General features: G+C 42.8%; 1 protein-coding gene across 2 annotated transcripts in view; it reads left to right on the top strand.

Moving 5' to 3' along the window:
• Nucleotides 1-270: 270 nt before the first annotated feature.
• The window catches only part of CENPF (centromere protein F), a 71250-nt gene continuing 44152 nt past the window's right edge, over nucleotides 271-27368 (top strand). For both annotated transcript variants that reach the window (XM_074949265.1, XM_074949264.1), the window contains exons 1-7: nucleotides 271-408; nucleotides 6162-6368; nucleotides 8696-8892; nucleotides 15224-15339; nucleotides 16534-16625; nucleotides 18348-18639; nucleotides 20777-20979. In XM_074949265.1, coding sequence (XP_074805366.1) covers nucleotides 6207-6368; nucleotides 8696-8892; nucleotides 15224-15339; nucleotides 16534-16625; nucleotides 18348-18639; nucleotides 20777-20979 — 1062 coding nt within the window. In that variant the 5' untranslated portion in view covers nucleotides 271-408; nucleotides 6162-6206. The remainder of the gene's footprint in view (nucleotides 409-6161; nucleotides 6369-8695; nucleotides 8893-15223; nucleotides 15340-16533; nucleotides 16626-18347; nucleotides 18640-20776; nucleotides 20980-27368) is intronic.

Here is a 27368-nt window from a genome sequence, read left to right as displayed (position 1 = left end):
TTGGACATACTGGCTGACGTGTTGCTTCTGAACCTCCCTAATAAACAGCCATTAACGCCCATGCCCGCCGCGATTGCTGCCTATTTGCGCCGACAGCCCGCCCCAGCCAGCGCTGCAGCCTCAGAGCCAATCACACCCCACCCTCCTCCCGAAGCCAATGGAGTTTGAATTATTCCGAACAACAGCCAATGGAGTTTGAATTATTCCGAACGCACCAATCGAAGAGGCTCTGCCCTGCGGCTTGAGCCCATTGGTCCAACGGAGAGGGCTGGTGTGTGAGCGGCTGCGCTAATGGCCAATCAGCGCTATCCTGGGATGTGTGTAACTGACCGTGCGGCAGCAGCTTTTCGAACCTCGGCGCTGGGGAAGGGAGCGGGGTCCGGGGATCCAGCAGCCCCGGGCGCTGCGGTGAGTGTGGGGCTGAGGGGAGCCGGGTGCTAGCGGGCGGGCGGGCGGGCGCTGCCGTCTCCCGTTGGGGTCTGGAGAGGGGCGGGGGGTGGGGTAAAGGAGCGGGAGCCGGTCCCCGCGCAGGCAGCGGGGCTGGGGGGCGCCTCGGCCCGGCCCTTCTCTGCCTCTTTCTTGGTTCCCCCAGGGCGGCTCTCGCCGCTCACCTGTGCGGGCACCGCCGGGTCTCCGGCCCGCTGCCTGCGGGCGCTCATAGATCGCTTCTCCCCCTGCCTCTGGGCTACGGTTTAGGCTTCGTCCCTGGAAAGGCTCGCGTAAAACTGGCTCCTGCCTGGAGACAAGGGCGGCCGGGGGGCGGGAGGGCTCTGCCTTGCCCCAGCTTGGCTCTGCCCTGCTGTATATCGATCCCCCTCCCCGAGCCTCCCGCTGCAGCCCCGGCTTCAGCTGCGTGTGTAAGCGTGGCCCATAGCAGGCCGCTTGTGCTCGCCGGGAGTGTGCTGTGCTGGCCCAGCCTGGACAGGGCTCTGGCCACTAGGAGCAGATTTGGGGCGGGTACTCCAGAGCAAGTGCCAGCAGGTCACCGTTTCTCAAACCCCCTTGTGTACCCTCCTCCTTGGAAAAACTGATCGTTTGTGTGCAGATCTCTTTGCTTAGCATCTTCTGACTCCTGTTGCACTGTTTTTTCTTGTGACTGCTGTCAACTGTGGTGAGAAAACGTCTTTCTTTGTAGCAAATGGTGAGCAATTTGGCCTGCTGGTAGGATGTTATCATTTTTCCTAGTACCACCGTGGATGACTTGTCCAAAGTCTTTACAGGTTTGTATGATTAGGGCCAAAGTGCTGTTTATTAAATTGTTGAGGATTTCACTTTAGATCTTCATGGAAAGCCTCCCAGAATGTCTAGATCTTCTGGGATAAGACTCAGTGGTAGAGCTCAGGACACAGCTAATCTAGGGCATGTCTTCGCTAGGGTTTTATAACACATGTAACCCCAGCTGTGAGGCTTGGCTTAAGACTTCTCTCTGTTGCTTGCTGCTTGGAGTAGCTTCTCACCTCAGGGGTATGGGCCCTGTGGGCTCAGCTGCTGGCTCCGGCCCCTGCCTCTGGCCCAAGACCTGCCCTCCCCCGCCAGCTGCAGCCCCAGCCTTGGCCCCCTTACTCCTATATGCGTCCCCTCTCCCTACCCCCCTTCCCCCCATTGGAGCCACAGCTTTGGTCCTGGCCCCACCTCTGGGAGAATGCAGCGGGGGGGGGGGGAGGGGGGAGGAGTAGTGCAACCGTCAAAAGTTTAGGGACTGCTGTTCTATCCTATAATTTTCAGGCCTTTTTAAAAATTCCACAAAGCTGCATGGTCCTCCTCGCTGTCCGCGATCTCTGACAGAAGCATGGAACGCGCACAGCTCTGCACTATTTTCATAAGCATTGCAAGCACAGGACACATGATCCTCCAGTATTTCTAGAGCCATAAGAAGAATCGAATCAGTGGGGAACATGACTTTCTTGGAGGACAGATTGCTGTGGGACATAGTCAGAACCAATTCAAGGTGGTTGGTGATGTTCCTGTAGCACTGGTTCTGAGGCTGAGAAATGAGGATTAACTGGTGAGGTTGCATTGTAATTCAGGTTTGGGATGACTAGCAGTGGCTGCAGAACTCTTGGATGTGCAAGGCCACATTGCTGGATCTATGGGCTGAGCTCACCTCAGCCCTCTGGTGCAGGGAGACCAAAATGAGAGCTGCACTGAGAGTGGAGAAGTGAGTGGTGATTGTGCTGTGGAAACTTGTAACACTGGATTGGTGTTGGTCAGTGGGAAATCATTTTGAAGTCGGAAAATCCATTGTGGGGGCCCTTGTCATGTAAGTGTACAGGGCCATTTATCTCCTCCTATGCAGGACTATGACTCTTGGCAATGTGCAGGACATAGTGGATGGATTTGCAGCAATGAGATTCCCAAACTGGTGGGGTGATAGATGGCACGCATATCCCTGTTTTGGCACCTTGCCACAGGGTACATCAACAGAAAGGGCTACTTTTATATGGTTATGCAAGCATTGGTGGATCTCCAGAAATGCTTCACCAACATCAGTGTTGGCTGGTCAGAGAAGGTGCATGATGCTTGCATTGTTAAGAACACAGGACTGTTGAAAGTTGAAATCAGCTACTTTCTTGACTGGCAGATTACTATGGGCAATGTTGAAATGTGAGTAGTGATACTGGGGGGGACCCAACCTATCTCTTTTTCTCTTAACTCATGAAGCCATCCACCTCAACAGCACCAAGGAAAGATTCAGCTACCAGCTCAGGCATGTGTGGAATGACAGTTGAATGTGCTTTTGGTAGATAGAAGGGGCACTGGTGATGTTTAATCACAAGATTGGATCTCGGGACGGGGGACCCATGGTTTAGCTGACTGCTGTGTCCTGCATAATATCTGTGAAGCAAAGGGGGAAAAGTTGCCACTAGGTTGGCGGTGGAGTGGCTGACTGCTGAGTTTGACTAGCTAGACATGAGGGCTGTTAGAGTTCAAAGTGAAGCTATACGGCTCAGGGAGGCTTTGAAAGAGCACTTTAACATTGAGCCATAGTAATACGTTGTGTACTGTGTTCAACCTGGTCCTGCTGTTTTGGGGCCTTTTGGGAATTGTGTGGTGCTTGGTGTACATCTATAAATATTACACTGTCACCGATTCTATTAGTTGTCACGCTGTACAGTAACAAATCCGTTACTCTGGTGTTCTATGGGTGTGGAGAGGGAACCTTTCAAGGCTGCAACAGCAGCAGGTTCAGATAAAACACATAGGTACCATTGTTGATATATAGTAGAACCTCAGAGTTACAAACACCAGAGTTAAGAACTGACCAGGCAGCCACACACCACATTTGGAACCGGAAGTACACAATCTGGCAGCAGAGACCAAAAAAAAAAAAAAAAAAAAGGCAAATACAGTATAGTAGTGTGTTAAATGTAAACTACTTACAACAAAACAAAAAAAGGGAAAGCAGCATTTTTCTTCCGCATAGTAAAGTTTCAAAGCTGCATTAAGTCAATGTTCAGCTGTAAACTTTTGAAAGAACAACCATAATGTTTTGTTCAGAGTTATGAACAACCTCCATTCCCAACCCTGAGGTTCTACCATAGTCACATTGGAAAGTGCAAGTTACAATTCAGAACTCCCTTCCCTTGCTCCCTTAAAGTTTTAAATGAGATGTACTTACTGACACTTCATTAGAGTGCTTGTGCACAGCATCACTCAGAGCAACAGCCATGCTGAGTACAGCCTGCTAGGGGTGAAGGAATTGCTCAGTGGCATGAAACTGAGTTCAGGGCAACGCTACTGAATACTGGCACCATTTTCTACAGGTGGTGGTGATTTTTAGGTAATAGCTCGCTCCTGAGGGTAACAAAGATCTAGGGAGCACAGCTGCTGCTGGCGTTCTGAAGCTGTCCGCGTGTTGCTAGCCTGGGTACTGCAGTGATGCCTTCCAAAGTTATCACGGACTGGCATGGGAAAGCATCCTACTATGGAGGAAGAAATAAGGCTTCCATCCCAAACCGTTGGCAGAGGATTAAAACTTTCACGGAGATACTCTTCATTGCGCTGTCTCGGGAGGATACAAGGAACCATCCCTGTGTATGTAAACAAACTGCTCCACCTAGCCTCTCTTGCCTAATTCTACAAGGGGAATGAAAAGCAGATAATGCTACCTCTTTGTTATACCGCTTCCTCTCTAATATGAGTGAATTAATGAAGTCGATAGCTGTGCCCTGTTAAATTGGGGATGCCATAAGTACACAATTGTAATAGGAAAAACAAACGCTTACCTAAGGTTCCTTACCCTGCATTGGGCTTGCCTGTGCTCAGCTGCTGGGACTGACTGGGCTGCGGTGGAATCTCAAACAGGTCCTGGCTCATGGCATAGCTGGATCCCCCCGGTTGCATGGTTTTCATCCTTCACTTCCCCTCCACCTCCTTGTCCTCACTGTTCACACCAGGGGCCTGTAGCTTGGGCTCCTCTGAGTTATCCACGATGGTTTGTGGGGTGGTGATGGCAGATTGACTGCTGGCCTCTCTGGCCTTCTGATATGCCTGGTGCAGTTTCTTTGCTTTCACATGGCACTGCTGCTAGTCCCTGTCGCACCTCTTCTCCTGAATTTCCCCCATGCAGCCTGCTCATAGGTGTCCACATTTCTGTGGCTGGTACACAGCTGTGTTTACACAGCCTTTTCTTCCCAGAGGCCCAGGAGATCCAGTATCTCCTGTTTACTCCAAGCTGGAGCACATGTGGCTGGCATGTTCAGCTGGGCAGTTGCACACAGGAATAAAGAAATGCTAGGGAGTCAGTCAAGAAAAAGGCATTTCAAAAAGTTGCGGGACTTTAACAGGGAGGGGGTGGCATTCTGGTCTCTGATCCCTGGGCAATGGAGTTTGCAGCTCTGACTAGAGCAGTCATTGTCAGGCATTGTGGGACAGCTGCTGGAGGATTGTTAGTGCCGACAAAGGTAACGCAGCATCTATACTTGTTCTGCATTGACCTAGTATGTTGACCATGGTTCAGCGTCGCTTGGGGAGGTGATGTTACTGTGTTGCTGTAATGGGGCGCTTACATCAGTGGGAGAGACATTTAAGTGTAAATACATGCACAACTAGGTCGACAACTAGGCTTAACATCAGCCTAACTTGTTAGTGTACACCATACCTAAGTGCTTATTTTCATTTGGTAGTACAATAGCTTCTCAACAAAGAAAAAGTTTGTTAGTTATGAAGCACTGCAAATAACTGCCAGGAAAGCAGATATAGATTTTTCTGTCTTAATAATCTCAAAAATCTGATTACTTTATTTGCCATTACATCAAAATACAGTTCATCTTGAAGAAACAGGTAATCCTACAGCTGCATCAATACGCACAGCAGTTGAATGCATGTTTACATTTGAGTGCTTGCCTCAGGCTGGCAGAAACAGTGCTTACAAACTATTTTTGTACTCCGCTACTCAGCTATTTTGCTTTCCAAAAACTGTAAAACTTGTAAAGAGAAAAGCACAGCAGACACCTAAAATGAAGGTATAATTTTTCTCAGCAGAGAAAGCAAGGCTTTCAGAGTGAACACGTGTGTGTGTGTGTGTGTGTGTTTTGCATGCATAGCAACACATCAATGGAAAGATCTTTAGCAAACTGTTTTTGTGTGATCATAAAAATAACATAGTAGGAGGCATCTTTCTGAAATGCATCTCAAGTGTGGGGTCCAGTAGAGGTAAAATTATCCCTATAGGAGATGGAAGTCACTTTCCTTTTTCCAACTTAATTTAATAAGCTATGTCTCCACTAGTACTTTTGTCAGTAAAACTTTTGTTGTTCACCAACAAAAGTGCCAATGTGGGCTGCGCTGTGTCTCCCACTGACATAGCTACTGCTACTTATTGGGAGTGTTTTAATTATGCTGATGGGAGAATTCTCTGCTGTCCGCATAGAGCAGCTATATGGGAGACCTTACAGCAGTAATGCTGTAAGGTCTCTAGTATAGATATAGCCTAAGGAATCAGAATGTCAAATTAGAAGTTATGCTCCAGATATAAATTGCTAACCCTGGTTCAAGAGACCGGAATGGGATCCAACGTTGTAACAGTTTCATAGAGTAAAATTCTTTCGAGCCCTGTCTTAATTATTATGAAAGTGAGGAGTAATTTTAAAATAACATCAAAATTTTGAAACCTAAGCCTTTTAAAAATCAGTTTTAGTAATGTTCTCCTTGTGTTTCAGGTTCAGTGATATTCACTTTGTATTAAGGAAAAAAGCAGATATAAAATGAGCTGGGTTGTGGAAGAGTGGAAAGAAGGCCTTTCCACAAGGGCCCTTCAGAAGATTCAAGAGCTTGAAAGTCAAGTAGACAAGCTTAAAAAAGAACGGCAGCAAAGACAGTTTCAGCTTGAATCGCTGGAGGCAGCTTTGCAAAAGCAGAAGCAGAAGGTAATAGTTTTAATGCACCATGTAACTTTTTTAATGCAGTTTTGTTCTGCTCGTATCCATTCAGAGTGCTGCTGCAAAGATTCTCCTGCCTGTCACTTTGACCATGTCACCTCTCTTGGCACCCCTCTGTTCTCTATAGCAAAAAACAAGCTGCTTGTCTTCACTTCCAAGCTCCTTCATGGCCTACCCCAACCTAGGCATCCTTTTTTTTTTTCATTCGCTATTGAAATGTCAACTCCTGCATCCAATCGGCCCATAATACATCCATTTGTTAAATTTTTCAACAAGCACCTTTGTGCTTTCTCCCATGCTGACTGTCAACTTATGCTTGGGAGGAGCTCCCCATAACCATCCGCAAAGTCCCTTCATCTTCTTGCAAAGCCCTCCTTGCAACTATCCTTTGCTGTGATGCCTACAAAAACTTAACAGTTAGGCGGCGGTCTCAGTACACAAGCCGCCTATCCTAGTGACCAATGTTTTCTCATTGTTTCCTTGTACTCTGCCCTTTTTCCTTGTCTTGTACTTAAATTGTAAGCTCTTTGGGGTAGGGATCGTCTTATTGTTCTGTTTGTACAGCGCTTAACACGGGGGGGTACTGGTCCATGACGAGGGCTCCTAGGTGCTACGGTAATAGCAAACCATCACTTATACAATGCGTCTAGAGTGCTGTGCAAACATTAATCTTATGAGACACAGTGGAAAAAGTACAATTTTTTAAAAAGACCTTTATGTAAATTGTTTTGATTATACAGGATGCTTTGTAAAACAAATTTCTACAAATGGACATCTGTGAACACTCATCACTTCATAGAAAATTTTTATAAACATACCAAAATTGTCATGTTGATGATTTGCGCCCAGTTTCTCATATCAGATACTCACTGGTATTTTGTGAACGATTAGCTCAACTTATTTTGTACCCAGCAACAGGCTCATTCAGAATTTACACAAACTTGTCTGTATATGTGTGGTGGTTTTAAAGTACTGGAGTAAACTCTGTTACAATGCCTATTAAAAACTGCTGCTTTTATTTTCTTAGATTCCTAGGCCAGAAGGGAGCATTGTGATCATCCGTTATTTTATATAAAAGATCAGATGTCTCAGAACCTTCCAGGAATTATTTCTGGAGCATATCTTCTAGAGAAACATCCAATCTTCACTTAAAAATTTAAAAATATTATGTACAACTGTAATAATCCCTCATTTATGCATCATCAGCATAGTTTGAACCCCAAACCTTATCATTATTAGCACAGACTATCACTTGAGCTAAAAGGACTTAACTCTTTGGTATAGAGCCTCCAATTTAATCAGGGCTTTAGTGACAAAAAAGCCATAACACCTAGGTTTATAGCTGATCAGATTAATATTTGCAAAACATCAATGCTGCTATCAAAAAATTAACTTACCAGTAAAATGTAGACTACTCACTAACAGTTTTTTGTGCTAATAATCACTCTGAGCAGTGATTCACACCTGTGTAAAGTAGTGAATAAAAATTACACTAGCCCACTATCCAGGCCTTGCTATGTGTTCAGTCTTAAACTGTGACTGGCCTCTTGCTCTGGTAGTGCTTTTTTGGGACCATTCTACCAGGGATAGGAATGTATGCCGTATACTTTGCAAAGGCTGGAAATATCAAATCTGTTTTCCAATGCTACATAACACAACACAGATCATGAGAGAGAGGGATCTTGAAATTGCATTATTCTGATTACTATCTTGCATCCCTACTTCAAATCAGACATGGCTGCTCCAGCTGCTATCCTGAGGCAATGCAACTTGAGCATTGATTTCTAACTCTAGTCATTCAGGAAATACTGGTTGCTAAAACTGACAGATTTGAAGGGAGAGGGGCAAGATGATGATCAGAGTCATATCAGTTTAGCTCGTCTGATGATGTGCAAGAGCTGTAGGCACTTTACAGTCTGGATAGGTGTTTTTATAGCCAATAAACTCTCCCAAGAACTGGTGTGGGGCCACTGATTAGAGAAATCGTTTTAATATTAATACCTAGGTGGAAATTAACAGACTTGTGGTGACTATATTTTGATTTTAAATGTTACACAGGGAAGACTTTTCAAAAATGTGATATGGACATTATTAGAATAGCAAAATAGCTTTGTGTGTAACTGAAATTTTCAGTGCTGTCAGGCCTTTGAAATGTAGTGAATAAAAATATTCAAGTACTACTTTATAATAAAGCAGAAATTGTTTATTTTGTAAGTGGTCTCCACGCTTAACTCTGAATAAAGAGGTTTATTCTCAGGCTTGATCAAAATTTTAAAATAAGATTTTTTTTTTTTATAATTGACTAATCAAATTAGGTCGAAAATGAAAAAAACGAAGGAGCAACACTAAAAAGAGAAAACCAGAGCTTGATGGAACTGTGTGATAATCTTGAGAAAACAAAGCAGAAAATTTCACATGATCTTCAAGTAAAAGAATCACAAGTTAATTATCAAGCGGGACAACTAACTTCAAGTAAGAAACAAATTGAAAGATTAGAACAAGAACTTAAAAGGTGAGACCATACTGTTCTGCTTTAATTTAAGTGTGGCTGTTATCCCATTTAAATATTATTTTGCTTAGACATGTAAATGACTGTGAAATTACTGTCTTTGTCCACTTTATCTTATTTTAATTTAACTGTATTCCATATTTAAATAGAAGTTTGAATTTGTGGCCAAAATTTTCAAACCTGGGTGCCTAAAACAAGGCTCCTAAAGTCCCACCTTTAGGCCTCTGATTATCTAATGTAATGCACACCTGGAACTCCTACTGAGCTCAGTGGAATTCATAGGTACTCAGCACATTTGAATATTTGGCTCTTTCTTTGTTGGGCAAAAAAGTTTTGTTTCAAACCTGTTAGCTTAACAGGATTGAAAAAAATATATATACTTTTTTTGCCTGTCAAGATAAGGCCTTGTTAAATAAGTGACTAAACACTTGAAAGTTGTCTTGGCAAAATTCATCTTTTATAGCACAACTTGGTGGGTGTCCACATTTAATTTTCTCTACTCCAACAAAATCTTCTGCTTTCTCTGGCATTAATTATTTCTCTTTTTCAGAGTGACGTAAGTCCCCTGCCAGTATAGTTCTTATGGATGCACATGTACCTGTACCAGTATAAGCTGTCCCCTACCTTCAATCCCACAATGCAACTTTCCCTTCCAGAGTGACTGTCTGTCTGGTAGCACTCTTGAACTCCACTGTCCAGGGTGCAGCAACCTGGAAGTTGTCCTCCCCTCGCTTTTAAATGCCAATATGTTTCTTGTTCCCTGCTACATTTTCACTGAGTGTAGGTTCCTAGTTCTGTCTCATGCTGCTGTCTATTCCAAGAGAGGGGGTGCTCAGTTTCCTTGCATTGTGTGGGGAGGAGCATGGGCAGGCACATCTACAACACTCCTGATGGAAGAAGAATATTTACAGCAATTGGGTGAAGGCTATGGCAAAATTCAGCCTTGTCAGAGAGGAATTTCAGTGCTACACAAAGAAAAAGGAGCTGAGGCAGTAGTACCAGAAGGTGAAGAAAAGATGAATTTTGGAGTCACCTGCATGACCTGTCTCTCATAGTGAGCTGGCTACTATATTCTGGAGGGGCCCTACCTCCTCCCCGTAACCCTGTGGACACTCCACGTCCTGGTGAGGAGAAGGTAATCCCTCCCTGTAGTAATGGATGAGCAAGAGGTATCTGGCCCTGACCAGGAAGGTGGGGACAAGGAGGGATACAGCAAGGCAGGTGACAGCCAGGAGCTGTTTCATACCTAGCCGTGACATGCATCAATGTTTCCTCTTTGGGTGAAGGCAGAGTGTGATAGGTGAAAGTGGTTAATATCCCATTAAATAAACTATTGTTTGCTGATATGACTTGTGTGCAGACAGTGAGGTGGTATTTCCCATATATCCTCCGCATACCCCCCCATGATGGCTGCAAACAGTCAGCCATTACTCCACATTCCCCACTTTGTCAGTCATCCGTAACAGACACTCTGGTGTGGGTTTTTCCATTCTCAACCTTCCCAAATTGATCTGCCCCTCACCTAGTTTCTATCAGGAGCTGTACCCAAATCTAGATCTAGTGCCCACATTATATCAAATCTTCCTCTCAAAAAGACAGACCAGCATACAGTGTACTGAAAACGTCTCTTTAAAACAAGATTTTTTTTACTGCAAAGGTTCTAACTGCATCAACAGTAACAGGAGGCAGAATTGTTTGTAGTAAAGTCAATGAGAGACAATTGACAATAACTAGCTTCATTAAGTTGATATCTTAGGATTACAATTACATACAGAATCTATGTACATACGTTCTCTAATAACAAATCTGCACTTTAAGGCATTACATGTAGCTTGACAAAGCACTATAAACCATGAATTGAAACACAGAGTGCACTCTAGGCTTAGAAATTCAAGACCACACGACCTACACTTCCTTTCAGTTGAGATAGCACTGCAATGTTACTGATCTGATGGCAGTATATACAGTGTGGAAAGTCATCCTGAACTGCAAGTGCATACATACCACGTGGATCGGATACAGTGGGCACAAAGGGGAGACATGTTCAATTTTAAACGTTTCAAGGAGCAGTATGGCCAGAGAAAGGAAGCAAGTTGGCACGCCATCAGTTGGTGTCTTGCGGTGCTTTGAGGTACAGACAGAGTAGCCAGTTAATTTTTACACACAAAGCTTTCTGGTTTGTGGGCACAATTTCACAGAACTTTTTTTCAGGGAGTAGTATGTAAGGCTTACCCAAACATTATGTTGAAGATACGCTTTGGCCAGCCCACCATGGTATGACACATCCCCATGCCACTTTGCCAGGACCTCTGAGGGAGATTATTGCAGAAAACAGCATGACTGCATGCTTCCATGGGCATACTAAGGCCTCTTAAACAGCTCCTTCTTTGCCACTTTAGGATCATTTCAGGAAGTCATGCCCCTTGCTAAGTGCAGTTGTCTTTATTAAATGCTATCCTTTTTATATATCAGAACGAACCCCACCACCTCCCCAAGGCACTGGGTTAAGAAACCTGCCCTACTCTCCATGAAAGGTCTAGCACTCATTTTGCGTTAGTAATTTAGAGGCAATCCACATAGTTATGATGTACAAGGTAGGAAAATCTGAGGAGCTGCAACAATTATGTCATGGAAGGCCACCTCCCTTCCTCTCCACCTAACAGTTCTCTCTTTATCACTAACCTTGATAGTGGGACTCTCCTCAAGATTCTCCCTAACACCTGTGCAGATGTCTGGTCGCTGTCAGAGCCAAAAGGAAGTGCACAGAGAAGGACGTGCTCTGTGAGGTTATGCAGGTGTAAAAGTGAAATACAAGAGCAATAAGGCGGGGGAGTGAACAGCTGCTGAAGGAGTAGAGGGAGGACAAAGATGCAAAAAGAAATGCTGCTGCTGACCCAGCTGCTCAAATACATTGTTGATCAGGGAGCATTAAGGATCTCACTGAATTAGTTCACCCAGTCCAAAGCATGGATAAATATGGGGTGTTGGCAGGGATCATAGACACCTCATCCCCTTGTGTCAGTTCCTTCTGTATTCTACTCCCATGGACAACATGTTAGGGAACAAAGAACTTTGATTACACATACAGTCATCTGTGATGCACTGACATCTAGTCTGCATGTTGTACTTGTACCTAGTCAAGGTATATAGCTAGTAAAGTTATTTATAAGTAATCTTTTTTTTTTTTTAAATGTCTAGCATGCCATGGTGTTAATAAAGTACATACTTGAAAGTTGGTGCAACTTTCTTGTGACTCTTTGGTATTGCAGTGCTAGAAAGTAATACAACCAGAAAGGCTTCCATACCTCTCAAAAAAGTCAATACATGTATATTACAGAAGTGCTAGCCTTTATTTAGTCTAGAAATACACTACCTGTACTATACTGATGGTCATAGAAACACTGTTAATCTTCCATACTTCAATAACAAATTCCTTAAAAGTCATGTGTATCTCAAAAAACCCACACATGTTCTATTAATAGCCTAACCCCGTTTCTTTTAAACTATTACCTACTGTCGAAGTAAGCTTTTAAAGCTTCCCTTACCTGAACCGCATTAGCAATGCAACTGTTAGCTAGCCTATTTTAGATCCAGCCTGTCCACCTCACTCATCCACCCTGGCAATAGGGTCTCATCAGATAGTGCTGAATGCTGTGCATTGCATAAGAACTGAGAATGTTTTACTTGTTGATATGGAGCTTTGGCATGAGACCCTTCCACCTATCCTATTGTCTTCCAACTCTGTCCACTTTACATTCCTTCTTCAGCTGCACAGGTGAGAGTCAAATCTTTCTTTGCTTCTGTCCAGCTTGCTAGTATATGGTTTCTTAAGCCAGAGAATTAAGGGTAGGCAGTTTCCATAAACTATGATTGGCACAGAAACGTCATTAATTCCAGTTGGATGGAGTGGGGAGTCTGCTTTCAATACGTCAAAAAGCACAGTGTTTCTAAAAATGGTGGGTGTCCTGAATTTTTCTGAACCAGCTAGTGTTTGTCAGCAACCTTTCCCTTGTGATCTACCAAGGCCTGCATACATTTTGAAATTACCGTTTTTTTTTTGTTTGTTTTTTTTAATGCTCAGAAGCTGGGCAGGGGGAGCACAGAATGGGGATATATTCCCCACCTGTAACCCCACCATATTTAGGGGAACCCAGCTTATTGAATCCATTTATTCTTTTTTTTTGCACACTTGCCTAGCCTAACTACCCTGTACAGCAGGGTATGCTTTATTGTCTTGCATACCTCAATGATGAGTGTCCTTACCATTGATCTTTTTTTGTAACACCAAATTGATTACCCCACTAATTGATAGCAAACTGGTGTTGTAAGATACCATAGGGCAATCACCATTTGTTTCCCCACTGTGTAAGGGCAGCTTTCACCTTGCTGTTTCTGTGTTGAGGGATTGGGGTGAGCTGAGCATGCAACTCTAGGAATGAACTTCTGCATCTAAAAGTTCTAGAACCACCGATTGTCCCAGCTTTGTGACAATTTGGGCCCACCACTCATTAGACAGGCTCAAAACTGCCACTCCACCAAATGTGGTTGTTCCATGAATACCCTCTGCATTTATTTTCCAGTTATCCTTAGTTGAGTCTTTGAATGCCGAGTCTTTGGGAATATAGCACTGGAATGCCTCTCCAGAGTGCAATGTGTTTTTGCCAGTATAATTCAATGCTATTTAGACATATCATGCCAGCAGAAGTGGCAGAGTGTAAAATGCACTTTGCCAAAATAGTTTTGGCAGTGTCACTATGACGACAGAATTTTTACCACTGCAGCTTTCTAGTGCAACTTTTTAGAGAGACAGGCTTGAAAATGTTGACCTAACGCTCTAACTTTATCACTCTCATTAATATAATATAAAGAGTTTGGAGGTGATATGACCCTTAAGGGGATTGTTGTACATATAGCAGTAGCTTCATAAAATGGAATCTTAATAAAACAATGTAATTATGAACATTTGGGGAATCTGCCTATGTACAGTTTATGAATTGTTTGATATTGGGGACCCTGTGTCAGACTGCAAACTCCGTTTTGAATGTGGATCTTTTAGCCTCTGTCTTTTTACCTCCGTCTTGGACTAAAATTCCAAGTGGTGCGGGCACAAAGCAAACAATGACAGACTGTTAAACTCGGATGATCATTTAACTGGAGCATTTAGCATTTAACTAAAGCCCTGGGACAAAGCAAGGGCTACCATCCAGGCCAAACTAGTTTTTTCAAAATCTGAATTCTAGGCATGATGGTAACTAAGCAACAGAATCTGTGGTAAGGTACTTTAATTAGCTGATGAGGCTTATTGGGAGTCACCTGAGAAAGTGGGGGGAGATAATAAGAGGGTCTCTAACTAGCCCTAGGGAGGGGGGCAAGGAGAGAAAAGACTACAGATACTCCATGATTCAGAGGAGAAACCATGTGCAGGAGGGCAGAGAGAGAGGAAGAATCCTGAACTAGAGGACTCTGAGCTAGGTCCAAAGAATGCTCTAAGAGTGGTGAGGAAATTGAGGAAGGGAATTGTGTATAGGGTTTGTTTGTTTTTTTGGCCAGATCTGAATACTTATTGTGCTTGCTAACAGAGTGGTTTTTGGGAACACTTGTAAAGTCTGTGTGTCTGTGTTCAGCTACCACATGTCACTGAAGAGGTGAACTGTGTACCCAGAGTGCCCACAATGTTGGAGCTCTGGGGAAACCGGTGTGTTTGTCGGCGGGGTCAGTGCTGGCCTGGATGCCTAAGACAGCTAGGTTGTGTGGTCCCATTTCTGTGAAGTGGAACTAAGAGCTTGTGCCCTGGAAGTGTACCAGAGAAGCCAAAGGAAAAGGCAGTGCTGCAGCCTATTCAGACCAAGGGAAGCTCAAGAGCACAAATCTAGCATATTGGGACCCAAACGCAGCAGTCTTGTGAATGTCCAGCAGAGGAAGCTTTATCAGAACTGACTGATCTTAATACTGTATAATCATTGTAATTCTTTTTCATCCATGTGTCCTTTTTGTGTATAATTCTTTTCGTTTTGAGTCTTCTGAAATCTTAAATCTTGAGTGTGTATCTAAAATATAAACAAATTGTCTTTCATATAAGAATAAATTTAAATAACCAAATATCACTAGAAGTGAAAGTACAAATTCCAATATTTATTTGAAGGTGTCGTATTGTAATCTAGAATTGATATATAAATCATATTTTTAGTGATATATCTTTATTGTGCCCAATTTTATATTCCTTGAGTAACCAAAATTGCCATTCAATGTACATTTTGGGCTCTTAAAAATGTATGATTGGGCCCTATTTGTTTCTGTAACTAATTCCTTGAACTTCTAATTTTCTTTTAAACAGGTACAAATCTGAACTTGAGAGAAGTCAGCAAACATTGATTACAGGAGACTTATCATTCAGTAGTACACCACAGAAGAATTTTGCTGCTCCTTTAACACCAAATCAAAATCACAATGGTAATTTTCCCCCCGTGTCTAGTAAACAATTGAATAAAATGTAAATTCCTTTGAAAATACATGTCACTCCAGAAGCATAAAAGAAAACAGAAGGTGAATGAAGAAAACAGCTGACCATGTGTTTGGCTTATAATCTGTTAATGTCTATAAATTTCCAATATTTGAAAATTAGTTCTCATGATTGAACATGTAAGAATTTAAGTGAGCGTGCTTTGAGAGTCCAAGAATATGCTCTGTCTTGATTCAGGGGAGGGTACAAATGCAGATACTAATATAGACATAACATATGTACATCCTAATTATGTTCTATAACAAAATATTCAGGTGAAGGTTCATTAAAAATAATTGAAATTCAGTTTCGCTGGCTGGTGAATCGGGGTCTTGAGGGATTTAGTAGTAAGTGCTCAGATTTCAAAATGTTTGCCAGTGGCAATGTACATCACACAATTTGTTTGTGTTTAGGGTTGTGAAATTCAGAATCTACAATACAAAACAAACACATTTGATGGACACTAAAACAAGGTACTGCCAAAAACTTGCATTTGGCTACCTGACTAACTGGAAGTGGAGATCAGTCCTTGTTCTCATTTGAAAGCTGAGATTTCAGATGCTTTTGGAAGATGCAAAGCATTCTGGCTATGGTGTTGCTTGAGAAAGTGGCTGCTACAGTTATGTAGGAATTAAAGTGGAAAGAAGCAAGATAGGAATCTGAGTGATGTGACTTTAAGCTGAGATTTTCAAATATGTGGTGATTCCCATTAGCAAGAAATTAGGTGTCCAAGTCCCACTGGTTTTTCTTTTTAAGCTCCTTTGAATATCTGGATCTCAATGCCTGATATTTCAGTCATGCTACAAATGAATGTTAATTCCAGGGGAGCAATGGGGAAAAAATTCTTCATTCAGGTGATATTACAATATACACTTATAGCCCTGGTATTGGTCCCTCAGTCTAGTGGTTGCATTTTCATTGTGGCACTGAGTTCCAGATCTCAGTTTTCAGTCCCTGAAATACTCAGTTTTATTGGTTTTAGAAGAACTCCCCTTGAGTTGTTGTCTTTTATATATCACTAGAGGTTAATGAGGGCTGTTGCTTTTATTACCCTTGTCTAATATTAGGCATAAGAAATGGTATAAGAAAGATATTATGTATGAAATGAGCCAGATTAACAACAAATATTCATTGTCAATTTGTAGATTCCAAGTTTGAAGAACTCCAAGAAAAATACAATAAAGAAGTTGAAGAAAGAAAAAGGCTGGAGGCAGAACTGAGAAATATCCAGATTAAAGTAAGTATCATTTGAAATGGGGTATAGAGTATCTCAGAATTATAATCTCATTTCTTGTCTGAAATAGAGAAAGGTTCAGTTCTTCAAAATTAGCCATATGATTTTTCAGGGAAACTGGTAAAATTAAATTTGTTCACTGTTCATGCCACTGAGATTAAAGTGTAGATTTAAGAAGAGTAAGTAGTTGATATGGTTAATTTCCTGACAGCATTTTCAAAAAGTTAGTACGAATCAGAATACACAAAAAGGATTTTTTAAACATATTGTTTTCATCTAAATAATCACACATGACTGAGAATTTCTCATTACCCACAGTTATAAAGAGGGATAGAATTTATGAGGAATGTATATGTTTTTGCATTCAAAATCTGAAAATGACCTCTTCTGTTTTAAAAACAGAACAAACAAAAAACCTAACCTACTCAAGTTGGGCACAGTTGTTTTACCACCTTAAGAATATTTATACTACTTCAACATGCTTAAATCCTTTTTTAGGAAATGTGTATTGAAAAGCTACAAACAAAATTAATACAATACTTGTACAATCACTTTCTAGTAAATTTAAAAGTTTATTTACACAATAAACTCAGTGTAAATATCCAGGAGTATTCCCATTAAAGTTTTTCAGTTGGTGCTTCCTTTGTTGAAGTTTTAAAGACTGATAGTGCTGCCACGGAAGTCAGGGATTACATTCTTGTTAATTTTGGGGGACCAGTATTGGGGCCCCTAGTGCTTTAGTCACAAACTCCATTCAAATGTTAGACATATTGACAAACCAAGTTCAGTAAGTACCAATAGCAGCTTTCTTGTATTTTTAGAACATAATGGCCCTAATGGATCAGACCAATGATCCATCTAGCCCATTATCCTGGCTTCTGGATGATGCCAGATGGTTCAGAGGGAATGAACAGAACAGGGCAATTTACTGAGTGATCCATCCCCTGTCATCCAGTCCTGGCTTCTGGCTGTCAGAGGTTTAGGGACACAGAGATTGTCGAGTGAAAGAAAAATGTCTGATATTAGAGCCTAAACATGTTTTTTGAGTCCAGGTATTTTGTAAAAGTAAGTGCAAATAATCTCTCTCTTGTGTGTGGAACGATTTACATGTAGAATTCTTGCTAATGGGATCACCACACATTTGAAGATGAATAGAGCCCATAGTCTAAAATTGTATCTATATTTTTCCACAGAACACAAATGAGTATCAGATAGAATTTACAGTAAGTCTAGAACAAAGTACATAAATGAATGTTATGCGTGTCAACAGCTAGCTTTACAAAACTGATCTGATTGTGAGGAATGTGGAGGGAAGTACCTCAGCGTTAATTGATAGGACGCCTCTCTTAAAAAAACAAAACAAAAAACCTGATATGCTCAATATAAGGAACCACAAGTCAAACTTCTTGTCATTGAGATGCTGGCCAGCTTAGATGTATTTGAACTGCAGATAGTACTATCCCAACCCTGTTCAGCTGCCTGTGATGTTAATCGGCAAAGTATTCCAGTCAGTTGACTGCTGGGGGTATAAAAGCAGACTGGTGTGATTTGTATAGTACTTTGTGCTGATGGATGATCTGTGTTGCTGACTCTGTTATCAAAAATTGTAACTGACAGCTTGACCTACTGCCCTATCTTATTTCCACCATACAGTAGTGAATGAATTTTTATAAATTGTCAGCTGTGTAAAGGTAGATATGCTTTCCCCCCCTCTTTTTTAAATAGAAAATAAATCATTCTCATCCTCAAAGTACTAAGAGTCACAGAGAGATTGCTCGGCATCAGGCTTCTTCATCAGTATTCTCGTGGCAACAAGAGAAGACACCAAGCTGTCCTTCATCCAGCAGTCAAGAAACCCCTTTAAAGAGAGGTTTTACTTCATCCCATTTTCCATGGGAACAAGAGGCAACTCCTAGCCACTGTGGCTTAAGATCAAAGAAGACAGATTTCAGCAACAGTTTCTCTGACAATTGTGATAATTCTTCTGTCATCGAGCAGTTAAAAACACAGAACCAAGGTATCTTGCAAGTATAGTTATGACTTGCAATCTATTTTATAAATAAGAACATCATTTTTTAAAGATAATTAAAACCCTCTGTGTTTAAGGACTTCATTGAAGGCTGTTTTATATATAAAATGTGGGTAAAATACTTACTCAACTTGTAAGACTTTTTGAGATCTCTGGGTAAAAAACACTATATATGTGTTTATTAATTATTTTATTGATTTATAAAGTTTTTCCAGTATGAAAAAATTAACTGAGGTAATAAACTGACTTGTTTTATTGTGTTTTGAATTTAATTCTTTGGAAGATTCTGTAGAGTAATCTGCTCTATCAAGAAGTCATTTTTCATGGAGATCCTTGCCTGGTTAAACTAAAACCATAGTAGAATGAGCATTTGGAGCTTCTTCAACTGAGAAGTGTCGTGTCGTCCCCCTCCCATCCCCCCCCGACTATGGCTACACTAGAGAGTTTAGAGCTGCATTGGTGCAACTGTTCCGCTTTAAGCTCTTTAGTGTAGCCACTCTAAGCTGATGGGATAGAGGTCTCCCGTCAGCTTAATTACTCCAGGCCCCGCAAGCAATGGTAGCTATGTCGGCAGGAGACGCGCTCCCGCCAACATAGTGCTGTCCACGCTGACGCTTAAGTCTGTGTAAGTTACGTCGCTCAGGTGGGTGGCTAATTCACACCGCTGAACAACATACCTTATGTTGACTTAAGCTGTAGTGTAGCCATAGCCTCAGTTCAGCTGTGCAGGATATCCACTCGGAAGTCTTTGTAGACATTTAATAAACACTATAGGATGAACCTTATCTTCAGCAGATAAGGTGACAGGTGACTTAGGGCCATTTCATAACTTGTGCTCTGTCATTCTGTCTTCAGCTTTTCTGTCGGTTAATTTTCTTACATTGTTGGAAGTGTTTAGGACAGTCTGGATCCTCCATTTTTTTCAGTGAATGGATGGGCCTCCTTTCTTAGATTTCTACTTTAATCCAATTAAGCCAAAATTGTTGGCAAGTGGTCTTCAGAAAAGATAATTTTTTAAATGGTAATGCTGTTCTGCAGGGTAGTTGTATCAATTCAAACACTCACCCTTTCCTTACTGTTAGTTCAATTGGGTAGAGTTTTCATTCAATGTTTAGCTTATATGCATGGTCACATCGTAAAGTTCATTGCAAACCTAAACTGAAGTTTCAGCTTTGGAAGACTGAAGGGTTTTTTGGGGGCTGGGGCAGGGAGAAGGGTCAGAGACTGAAAAAAGGAAAATTCTCAACTGCTATTGGCTGCCATCTGTTTGTTTGCAGCTAGAGTACCAGTGGAATAGGTCCTCATTAAAGAATGATCAGATAATTTATTTCACATGCTAATAATCTGTAATTGCTGACTACTGTTCTTCATGTATAAAATTCCATTGAAGAGTGTGGAAAAGAAACTGTATAGATTCTGAGCCTCCCCAAACACACACACGTGTATCATGACAAAAGCAGTTTTGATTTGTAAATACGCAATGTTTTAGTGATGTGAAAAAAAGACCATAGATTGTATTTACTAAGAGCCCATAGATTGTATTTACTAAAGGACCCTTCCAAAAAGAGAGACATGCATTGAATAAGCTAAACGAACACTATTTGGTTAAATTTGGCCCAAAACATAGGTTTGTAATAGCTTTTCTTAAGAAGCAGCTTTTTCAAAACTTAAGACTAAGCAGAAATGTTTCAATAACTTTTTAGAAAATTCCAGTGGAGGTAGTTCTTAAAAACAAAGAGCCTCTGCAAAATTGGTGACCTAAACACTGCAACGTTGTGCCAATGCATAAAAATTGGAAAATGAAGCTAGTAAAAAACAAAGTGAAACTGATCTATAGTCACTATCCAAGCTCAAAAAATAAACATAAATTGTGCCAACTAGACTTTTAAAGGCCTTTCAATTTTCCTAATTTGATAATAGATTTTTAAAATTTTTATATTGCTACATATTTAATCTGATAAGCAGTTTTTAAATAGTTTTTATTTGCATTTGATAGGTGCCTGAAGTCTTATCAAGTGCATAGAATATGTCTAATTAGAATGTGTAGGCTGCTTTAAAGTACTAATACAGTAAATACCTTTTTAAGTAGAAGGCATCATATTAATCCTTTTTGTTTTAAATTAAGAATTAAGCTCCAGAGTTCAAGAACTAGAGCATCAGCTACAAGATCAAGAAAAAGAAAAGAAATTCCATATGAACAAACTTCAAGAAACTCAACTCCAACTGGAGAAAACAAAACTGGAATTCACGGACAAAGATTCTATTTTGCACAAAATTAGAGATGAATTGAATAGAATGACAGCACAACGTGATCAAGCTACTGCCCAGGTACCATGTTGCACCAGGCCTCTTCTGGCTGCTTTTATAATTATTGTTAGCAGTAGTGTGTGCAAACATTCAGTCATATTTACAAGATTCAAGATATTGAATAATGTTTCTTAGAACATCCTGAGGATAATGAATTGAAAGTACGTATTATGTTGGACAACCTAAAGTTCTTAATTAGCTTGCCATTTTCTGCAAGGTTCCAAGCACTTCTTAGCAGGTACTTAGCATCTTGCAGCCTCATGCCTTTGGGCATGATTCACTAGAGATCTGGAACATCTTCTCCGGTAAGTAGGGCCCTACCAAATTCACGGCCATGAAAAACACATCACAGACCGTGAAATCTGGTCCGTATAGAACAGGGTAAAAGTACACAAAAGATTTCACAGGGGAGACCAGCATTTCTGCAAATCTAGAGAAGCCCTGCTCCAAATTTACTTAATGGGTAAAGCAATGAGACTAGCTTCAGGACCTGGGTCATATAACCGTTCTGTAAATGCCTTCTCTGCTCCTTAGAGTGCTAGTACTGGGTCCTTAACTTCCTGGGCCTCATCAGCAACATCCTGTTTCAAAATCTGGCATGTTGGACAAGAAGCTTTCTGTGAAAAAGGTACAGAGATGGAAGAGTACAGAGATGATCCCAGACTAAGATCTCCTCAAATAGAAGGGTGGAGAAATCCAAGCTTTTATGCAGATCCAACTTATGCTATCTTATGTCCGGACAAAGTGTGTTTAGGACACATCCTGTGTTCCTACTGACAGTTGTCACAGACTTACATCTGAACTAGCAGATTCATCTGCCTATATTTTTCTTTGAACCACCTGCTTCTAAGGCTCATGCTATGCTCCATATGTTGAATGTCAGACATGCTTTGGCATGTTGTTTGCATGTTGTTTCTGCCCCTCCATAAACACTTAGCCCTGGTCTACACTACGAGCTTAGGTCGAATTTAGCAGAGTTAGATCGATTTAACCCTGCATCCGTCCACACAACGAAGCCATTTTTGTCGACTTAATGGGCTCTTAAAATCGATTTCTGTACTCCTCCCCGACGAGGGGATTAGCGCTGAAATCGACATCGCCGGGTCGAATTTGGGTTAGTGTGGACCCAATTTGATGGTATTGGCCTCTGGGAGCTATCCCAGAGTGCTTCATTGTGACCGCTCTAGACAGCACTCTCAACTCGGATGCACTGGCCAGGTAGACAGGAAAAGGCCCGCGAACTTTTGAATTTCACTTCCTATTTGGCCAGCGTGGCAAGCTGATCAGCACAGGTGACCATGCAGATCTCATCAGCAGAGGTGACCATGGAGTCCCAGAATCGCAAAAGAGCTCCAGCATGGACTGAACGGGAGGTACTGGATCTGATCGCTGTATGGGGAGATGAATCCGTGCTATCAGAACTATGTTCAAAAAGATGAAATGCCAAAATATTTGAAAAAATCTCCAAGGGCATGAAGGACAGAGGCTATAACAGGGACCCGCAGCAGTGCCGTGTGAAACTTAAGGAGCTCAGGCAAGCCTACCAAAAAAACAAAGAGGCAAACGCCCACTTGGGGTTAGAACCCCAGACATGCTGCTTCTATGATGAGCTGCATGCAATTCTAGGGGGTGCCCCTACAACTACCCCACACCTGTTCGTGGACTCCTGCAAGGGAGTCTCACGCAACAGGGATGAGGATTTTGGGGACAAGGAAGATGATGAGGAGGGGGAGGCTGAAGATAGCGCACACCAGGCAAGCGGAGAAACGGTTCTCCCCGACAGCCAGGAACTGTTTATCACCCTGGAGACAGTACCCTCCCAACCCGGGCTCCCGGACATTGAAGGCGGACAAAGCACCTGTGGTGAGTGTACCTTTGTAAATACAATACACAGTTTAAAAGCAAGCATGTTTAATGATTAATTTTCCCTGAAGACTTGGGATGCATTCGCGGCCAGTACAGCTACTGGAAAAGTCTGTTAACGTGTCTGGGGGTGGAGCGGAAATCCTCCAGGGACATCTCAATGAAGCTCTCCTGGAGGTACTCCCAAAGCCTTTGCAAAAGGTTTCTGGGGAGAGCAGCCTTATTGCGTCCTCCATGATAGGACACTTTACCATGGCAGGCCAGTAGCATGTAATCTGGAATCATTGCATAAGAAAGCATGGCAGCGTGTGGTCCCGGTGTTGGCAGGCATTCAAGCAACATCCGTTCTTTATCTCTCTGTGTTATCCTCAGGAGAGTGAAATCATTCATGGTCACCTGGTTGAAATAGGGGAATTTTATTAAGGGGACATTCAGAGGTGGCCGTTCCTGCTGGGCTGTTTGCCTGTGGCTGAAAAGAAATCATCCCTGCTGTTAGCCACGCGGTGTGGGGAGGGGTGAAGTGATCAGCCCAGAGAATTGGGTGTGTGGGGGGGGTTAGTTGGGTTTGTGCTGCACATTAACCCGAAAACATCAGCCCCTCCTTTTAAATGGCCAATATGTCTTTTTCAGTTTTACTCTCCCTTTTTTTCCCTCCTGTAGCTGCAAATGTTTCAACACTGCCACTAGCATCTCTGTCCCAGAGGCTAGCGCAGATAAGAAGGCGAAAAAACCGCACTAGCGATTAAATGTTTTCTGCGCTCGTGCCGTCCACCCAAACTAGAAAGAGCCCAGCAGAATGCATAGAGGCAGACAATGGCAGAGTCCAGGAAAGCACAAAATGAATGCGAGGACAGGAGGGACGCACGAGAGGACAGGTGGCGGGAGCAACAGGAGAGGTGGCGGGACCAAAGGAAAGGTGGCGGCAGCATGATGAGAGGAGGCAGGATACAATACTGAGGCTACTGGAGGATCAAACTGATATGCTCCGGCATATGGTTGAGGTGCAGGAAAGGCACAGACCGCCACTGCAGCCCCTGTGTAACCAACTGCCCTCCTCCCCAAGTTCCATAGCCTCCTCACCCAGACACCCAAGAACGCACGGGGAGGGGCCTCCAGGCACCCAACCACTCCATCCCAGAGGACTGCCCAAGCAACAGAAGGCTGGCATTCAATAAGTTTTGAAGTGCAGCGTGGCCTTGTCCTTCCCTCCTCACCCACCCCTCGCGGGCTACCTTGGCAGTTATCCCCCTATTTGTGTGACGAATTAATAAAGAATGCATTAATTTGAAACAATGACGACTTTATTGCCTCTGCAAGTGGTGATCGAAGCGGGGAAGGGAGGGCAGTTGGCTACAGGGAAGTAGAGTGAACCAAGGGGGCGGGTTTTCATCAAGGAGAAATAAACAAAAACAAAGTGGTTTTCAAAACTTCTCTGATGCGCAGCGCACCCTGCTGCGCTCTTCTAATCTCCCTGGTGTCTGGCTGTGTGTAATCAGCAGCCAGGCAATTTGCCTCAACTTCCCACCCCGCCATAAACGTCTCCCCCTTACTCTCACAGATATTGTGGAGCACACAGCAAGAATTAATAACAATGGGAATATTGGTTTCGCTGAGGTCTAACTGAGTTGGTAAACTGCACCAGCGGGCTTTTAAACGTCCAAATGCACATTCTACCACCATTCGGCACTTGCTCAGCCTACATTTGAACAGCTCCTGACTACTGTCCAGGGTGCCTGTGTATGGCTTCATGAGCCATGGCATTAAAGGGTAAGCTGGGTCCCCAAGGATAACTATAGGCATTTCAACATCCCCAACGGTTATTTTCTGATCTGGAAAGTAAGTCCCTTGCTGCAGCTGTTCATAAAGACAAGAGTTCCTGAAGATGCGAGCGTCTTGTACCTTTCCCAGCCATCCCACGTTGATGTTGGTGAAACGTCCCTTGTGATCCACCAGTGCTTGCAGCACCATTGAAAAGTACCCCTTTCGGTTTATGTACTGGCTGCCTTGGTGCTCCGGTGCCAAGATAGGGATATGGGTTCCGTCTATGGCCCCACCACAGTTAGGGAATCCCATTGCAGCAAAGCCATCCACTATGACCTGCACATTTCCTAGAGTCACTACCCTTGATAGAAGCAACTCAGTGATTGCGTTGGCTACTTGGATCACAGCAGCCCCCACAGTAGATTTGCCCACTCCAATTTGATTCCTGACTGACCGGTAGCTGTCTGGCTTTGCAAGCTTCCAGAGGGCTAGCGCCACTCGCTTGTGAACTGTGAGGGCTGGTATAATATAATACTTCTCATCTTGGTATTCTTGTGCTTCAGGGCGGGGGAAAGCAAGTCACAAAGTTCCATGAAAGTGCCCTTACGCATGCAAAAGTTGCGCAGCCAGTGGGAACCATCCCAGACCTGCAACATTATGCGGTCCCACCAGTCTGTGCTTGTTTCCCGGTCCCAGAATTGGCATTCCACAGCATGAGCCTGACCCATTGCCACCAGGATGGCCAAACTGCCAGGGCCCCTACTTTAAGAGAAGTCTGTGTCCATGTCCTCACAACTCTCGTCACCGCGCTGCCATCGCCTCCTCACCTGCTTTAGCAGGTTCTGGTTCTGCATATACTGCATGATAATGCATGAGGTGTTTACAATGCTCATAACTGTTGCAGTGATCTGAGCGGGCTCCATGCTTCTTGTGGTATGGCGTGAGCAGGAGAGCAGAGTTGCACAGGAAGCGGTGGTTGGATGACCAGTTTTGCAGACCTACTGTACCATCTGCTGCCAGGACAACAGCTGAGTGGGCTGCATGCTTGCCGTGGTATGGCGACACAAGAGCAGCCGAGCAGAGTTGCAGCAGAAGTGGCGGATGACAACAATCATACACAGGACCTGCGAGACCACCAGGAGAGCAGAGTGGTAGCGGAAGCGGTCGTTCGATGACGATGGTTTCCAGACCTAGTGCACCGTCTGCTGCCGGGACAGAGCAGCCGAGCAGAGTTGCAGCGGAAGCGGCCCTGTGAGACCACCAGGAGAGCAGAGTGGCAGTGGAAGCGGTTGTTCCATGACGACGGTTTGCAGACCTACTGCACCATCTGCTGAAAGCAGTATGGCACCCGCATGGAAAAAAGGCACAAAACGATTGTCTGCCATTGCTTTCACGGAGGGAGGGGCAACTGACAACATGTACCCAAAACCACCTGCGACAATGTTTTTGCCCCATCAGGCATTGGGAGCTTAGCCCAGAATTCCAATGGGTGGCGGAGACTGCAGGAACTGTGGGATAGCTACCTACAGTGCAATGCTCTGAAAGTCAATGCTAGCCTCGGTACTGTGGACACACTCCGCCGACCTAATGCACTTAGTGGGGACACGCACAATCGACGGTATAAAATTGCTTCCTAAATATCGACTTCTATAAATTCGACCTAATTTTGTAGTGTAGACATACCCTTAGATTAAAGAAGTTATGTTGCCCTGGGGAAAGGAGCCACCACATGTGTCTTCTGTGGGTGTGATGGTTGTCACCTACCCTTTCCTGTCAGGGTTTTTATGAATGCATGCAGATTCTGCTGCCTACCTAAGAATGTTAGAAAATTCTGCTGCTTCCTACATCCCATATACAGGATGCTGAAGATTATACTGTCACATGAATGGGGATTAAGAATTTGCCTCTGGAGAGATACAGCAATGATGGTTGTTTGCTACCTCTGTGAGGACCCCATTGAGAGATGGTCTTGGCTGGGAGTAGGTTGAGGCCTGAGACATTGAGCCAATCCAGTGTTATTACCATGTTTGTATACAGATGTTCAAGTAATTTAACAATGAGAACTTTTGACCTGTGACTAGGCCCTCTCCACTTCACTGACAGCAAACTGGAGAGGAAAGATTGATTGGTTGCTAGTTCTGATGTCACAATAATGCTACTTATGAATCACCGGAGTTACTGGCACAGTTCTGTCACCATAACCTCTAGATGTGACTGTTAAGAGCTTTTCTTATTACAATCCAGCTTCTTTAAATGAGTTTTAAATCTGATTTAATTACAAATTATAGTATTAAATTTGGAACATATGAAGAGCCTGTGGTGGTCTATCGTTGAGCTAATCAAAGCCAAGAATAAGGTGAGAGAACAAGTGGTGAATTTTATTAATATTGTGATCTTAAAAAAATTAGTTTTCTCTGGCAAAGTAAGAAACTATTTTATGCAGAAAATTAATATGTCATTTAAAGTGTAACTCTGCTAAACTTGGAAAATAGATTAATTTATTATACTGTGAAACAAGGATTTTTAGTTCCGCTTTAAATGCCAATGTCAACCTGTTGGGTGAGAATCAGATCTTCTTCAATTTAGGCTTAAACAATTTATTTTAGCCTTTATTATATATGTTTTAAGACAATGCTACTATCACCTATGAATTACATAAACATGCAAAAAAAGGTAAGGCAAGAAAAGGAAATGCTCAGGTCCCCTTTCTTGGGGACAGGGTGACTCTTCAAATCTCTGCTATGCTTGGCTATTTTTCCCCTGTATCTTCTCCACTATTATGTCAA

Source organism: Natator depressus, chromosome 3 (assembly GCF_965152275.1).
Source record: "Natator depressus isolate rNatDep1 chromosome 3, rNatDep2.hap1, whole genome shotgun sequence".
NCBI lineage: Eukaryota > Metazoa > Chordata > Testudines > Cheloniidae > Natator > Natator depressus.
This window is presented reverse-complemented; position numbering and strand designations above follow the sequence as displayed.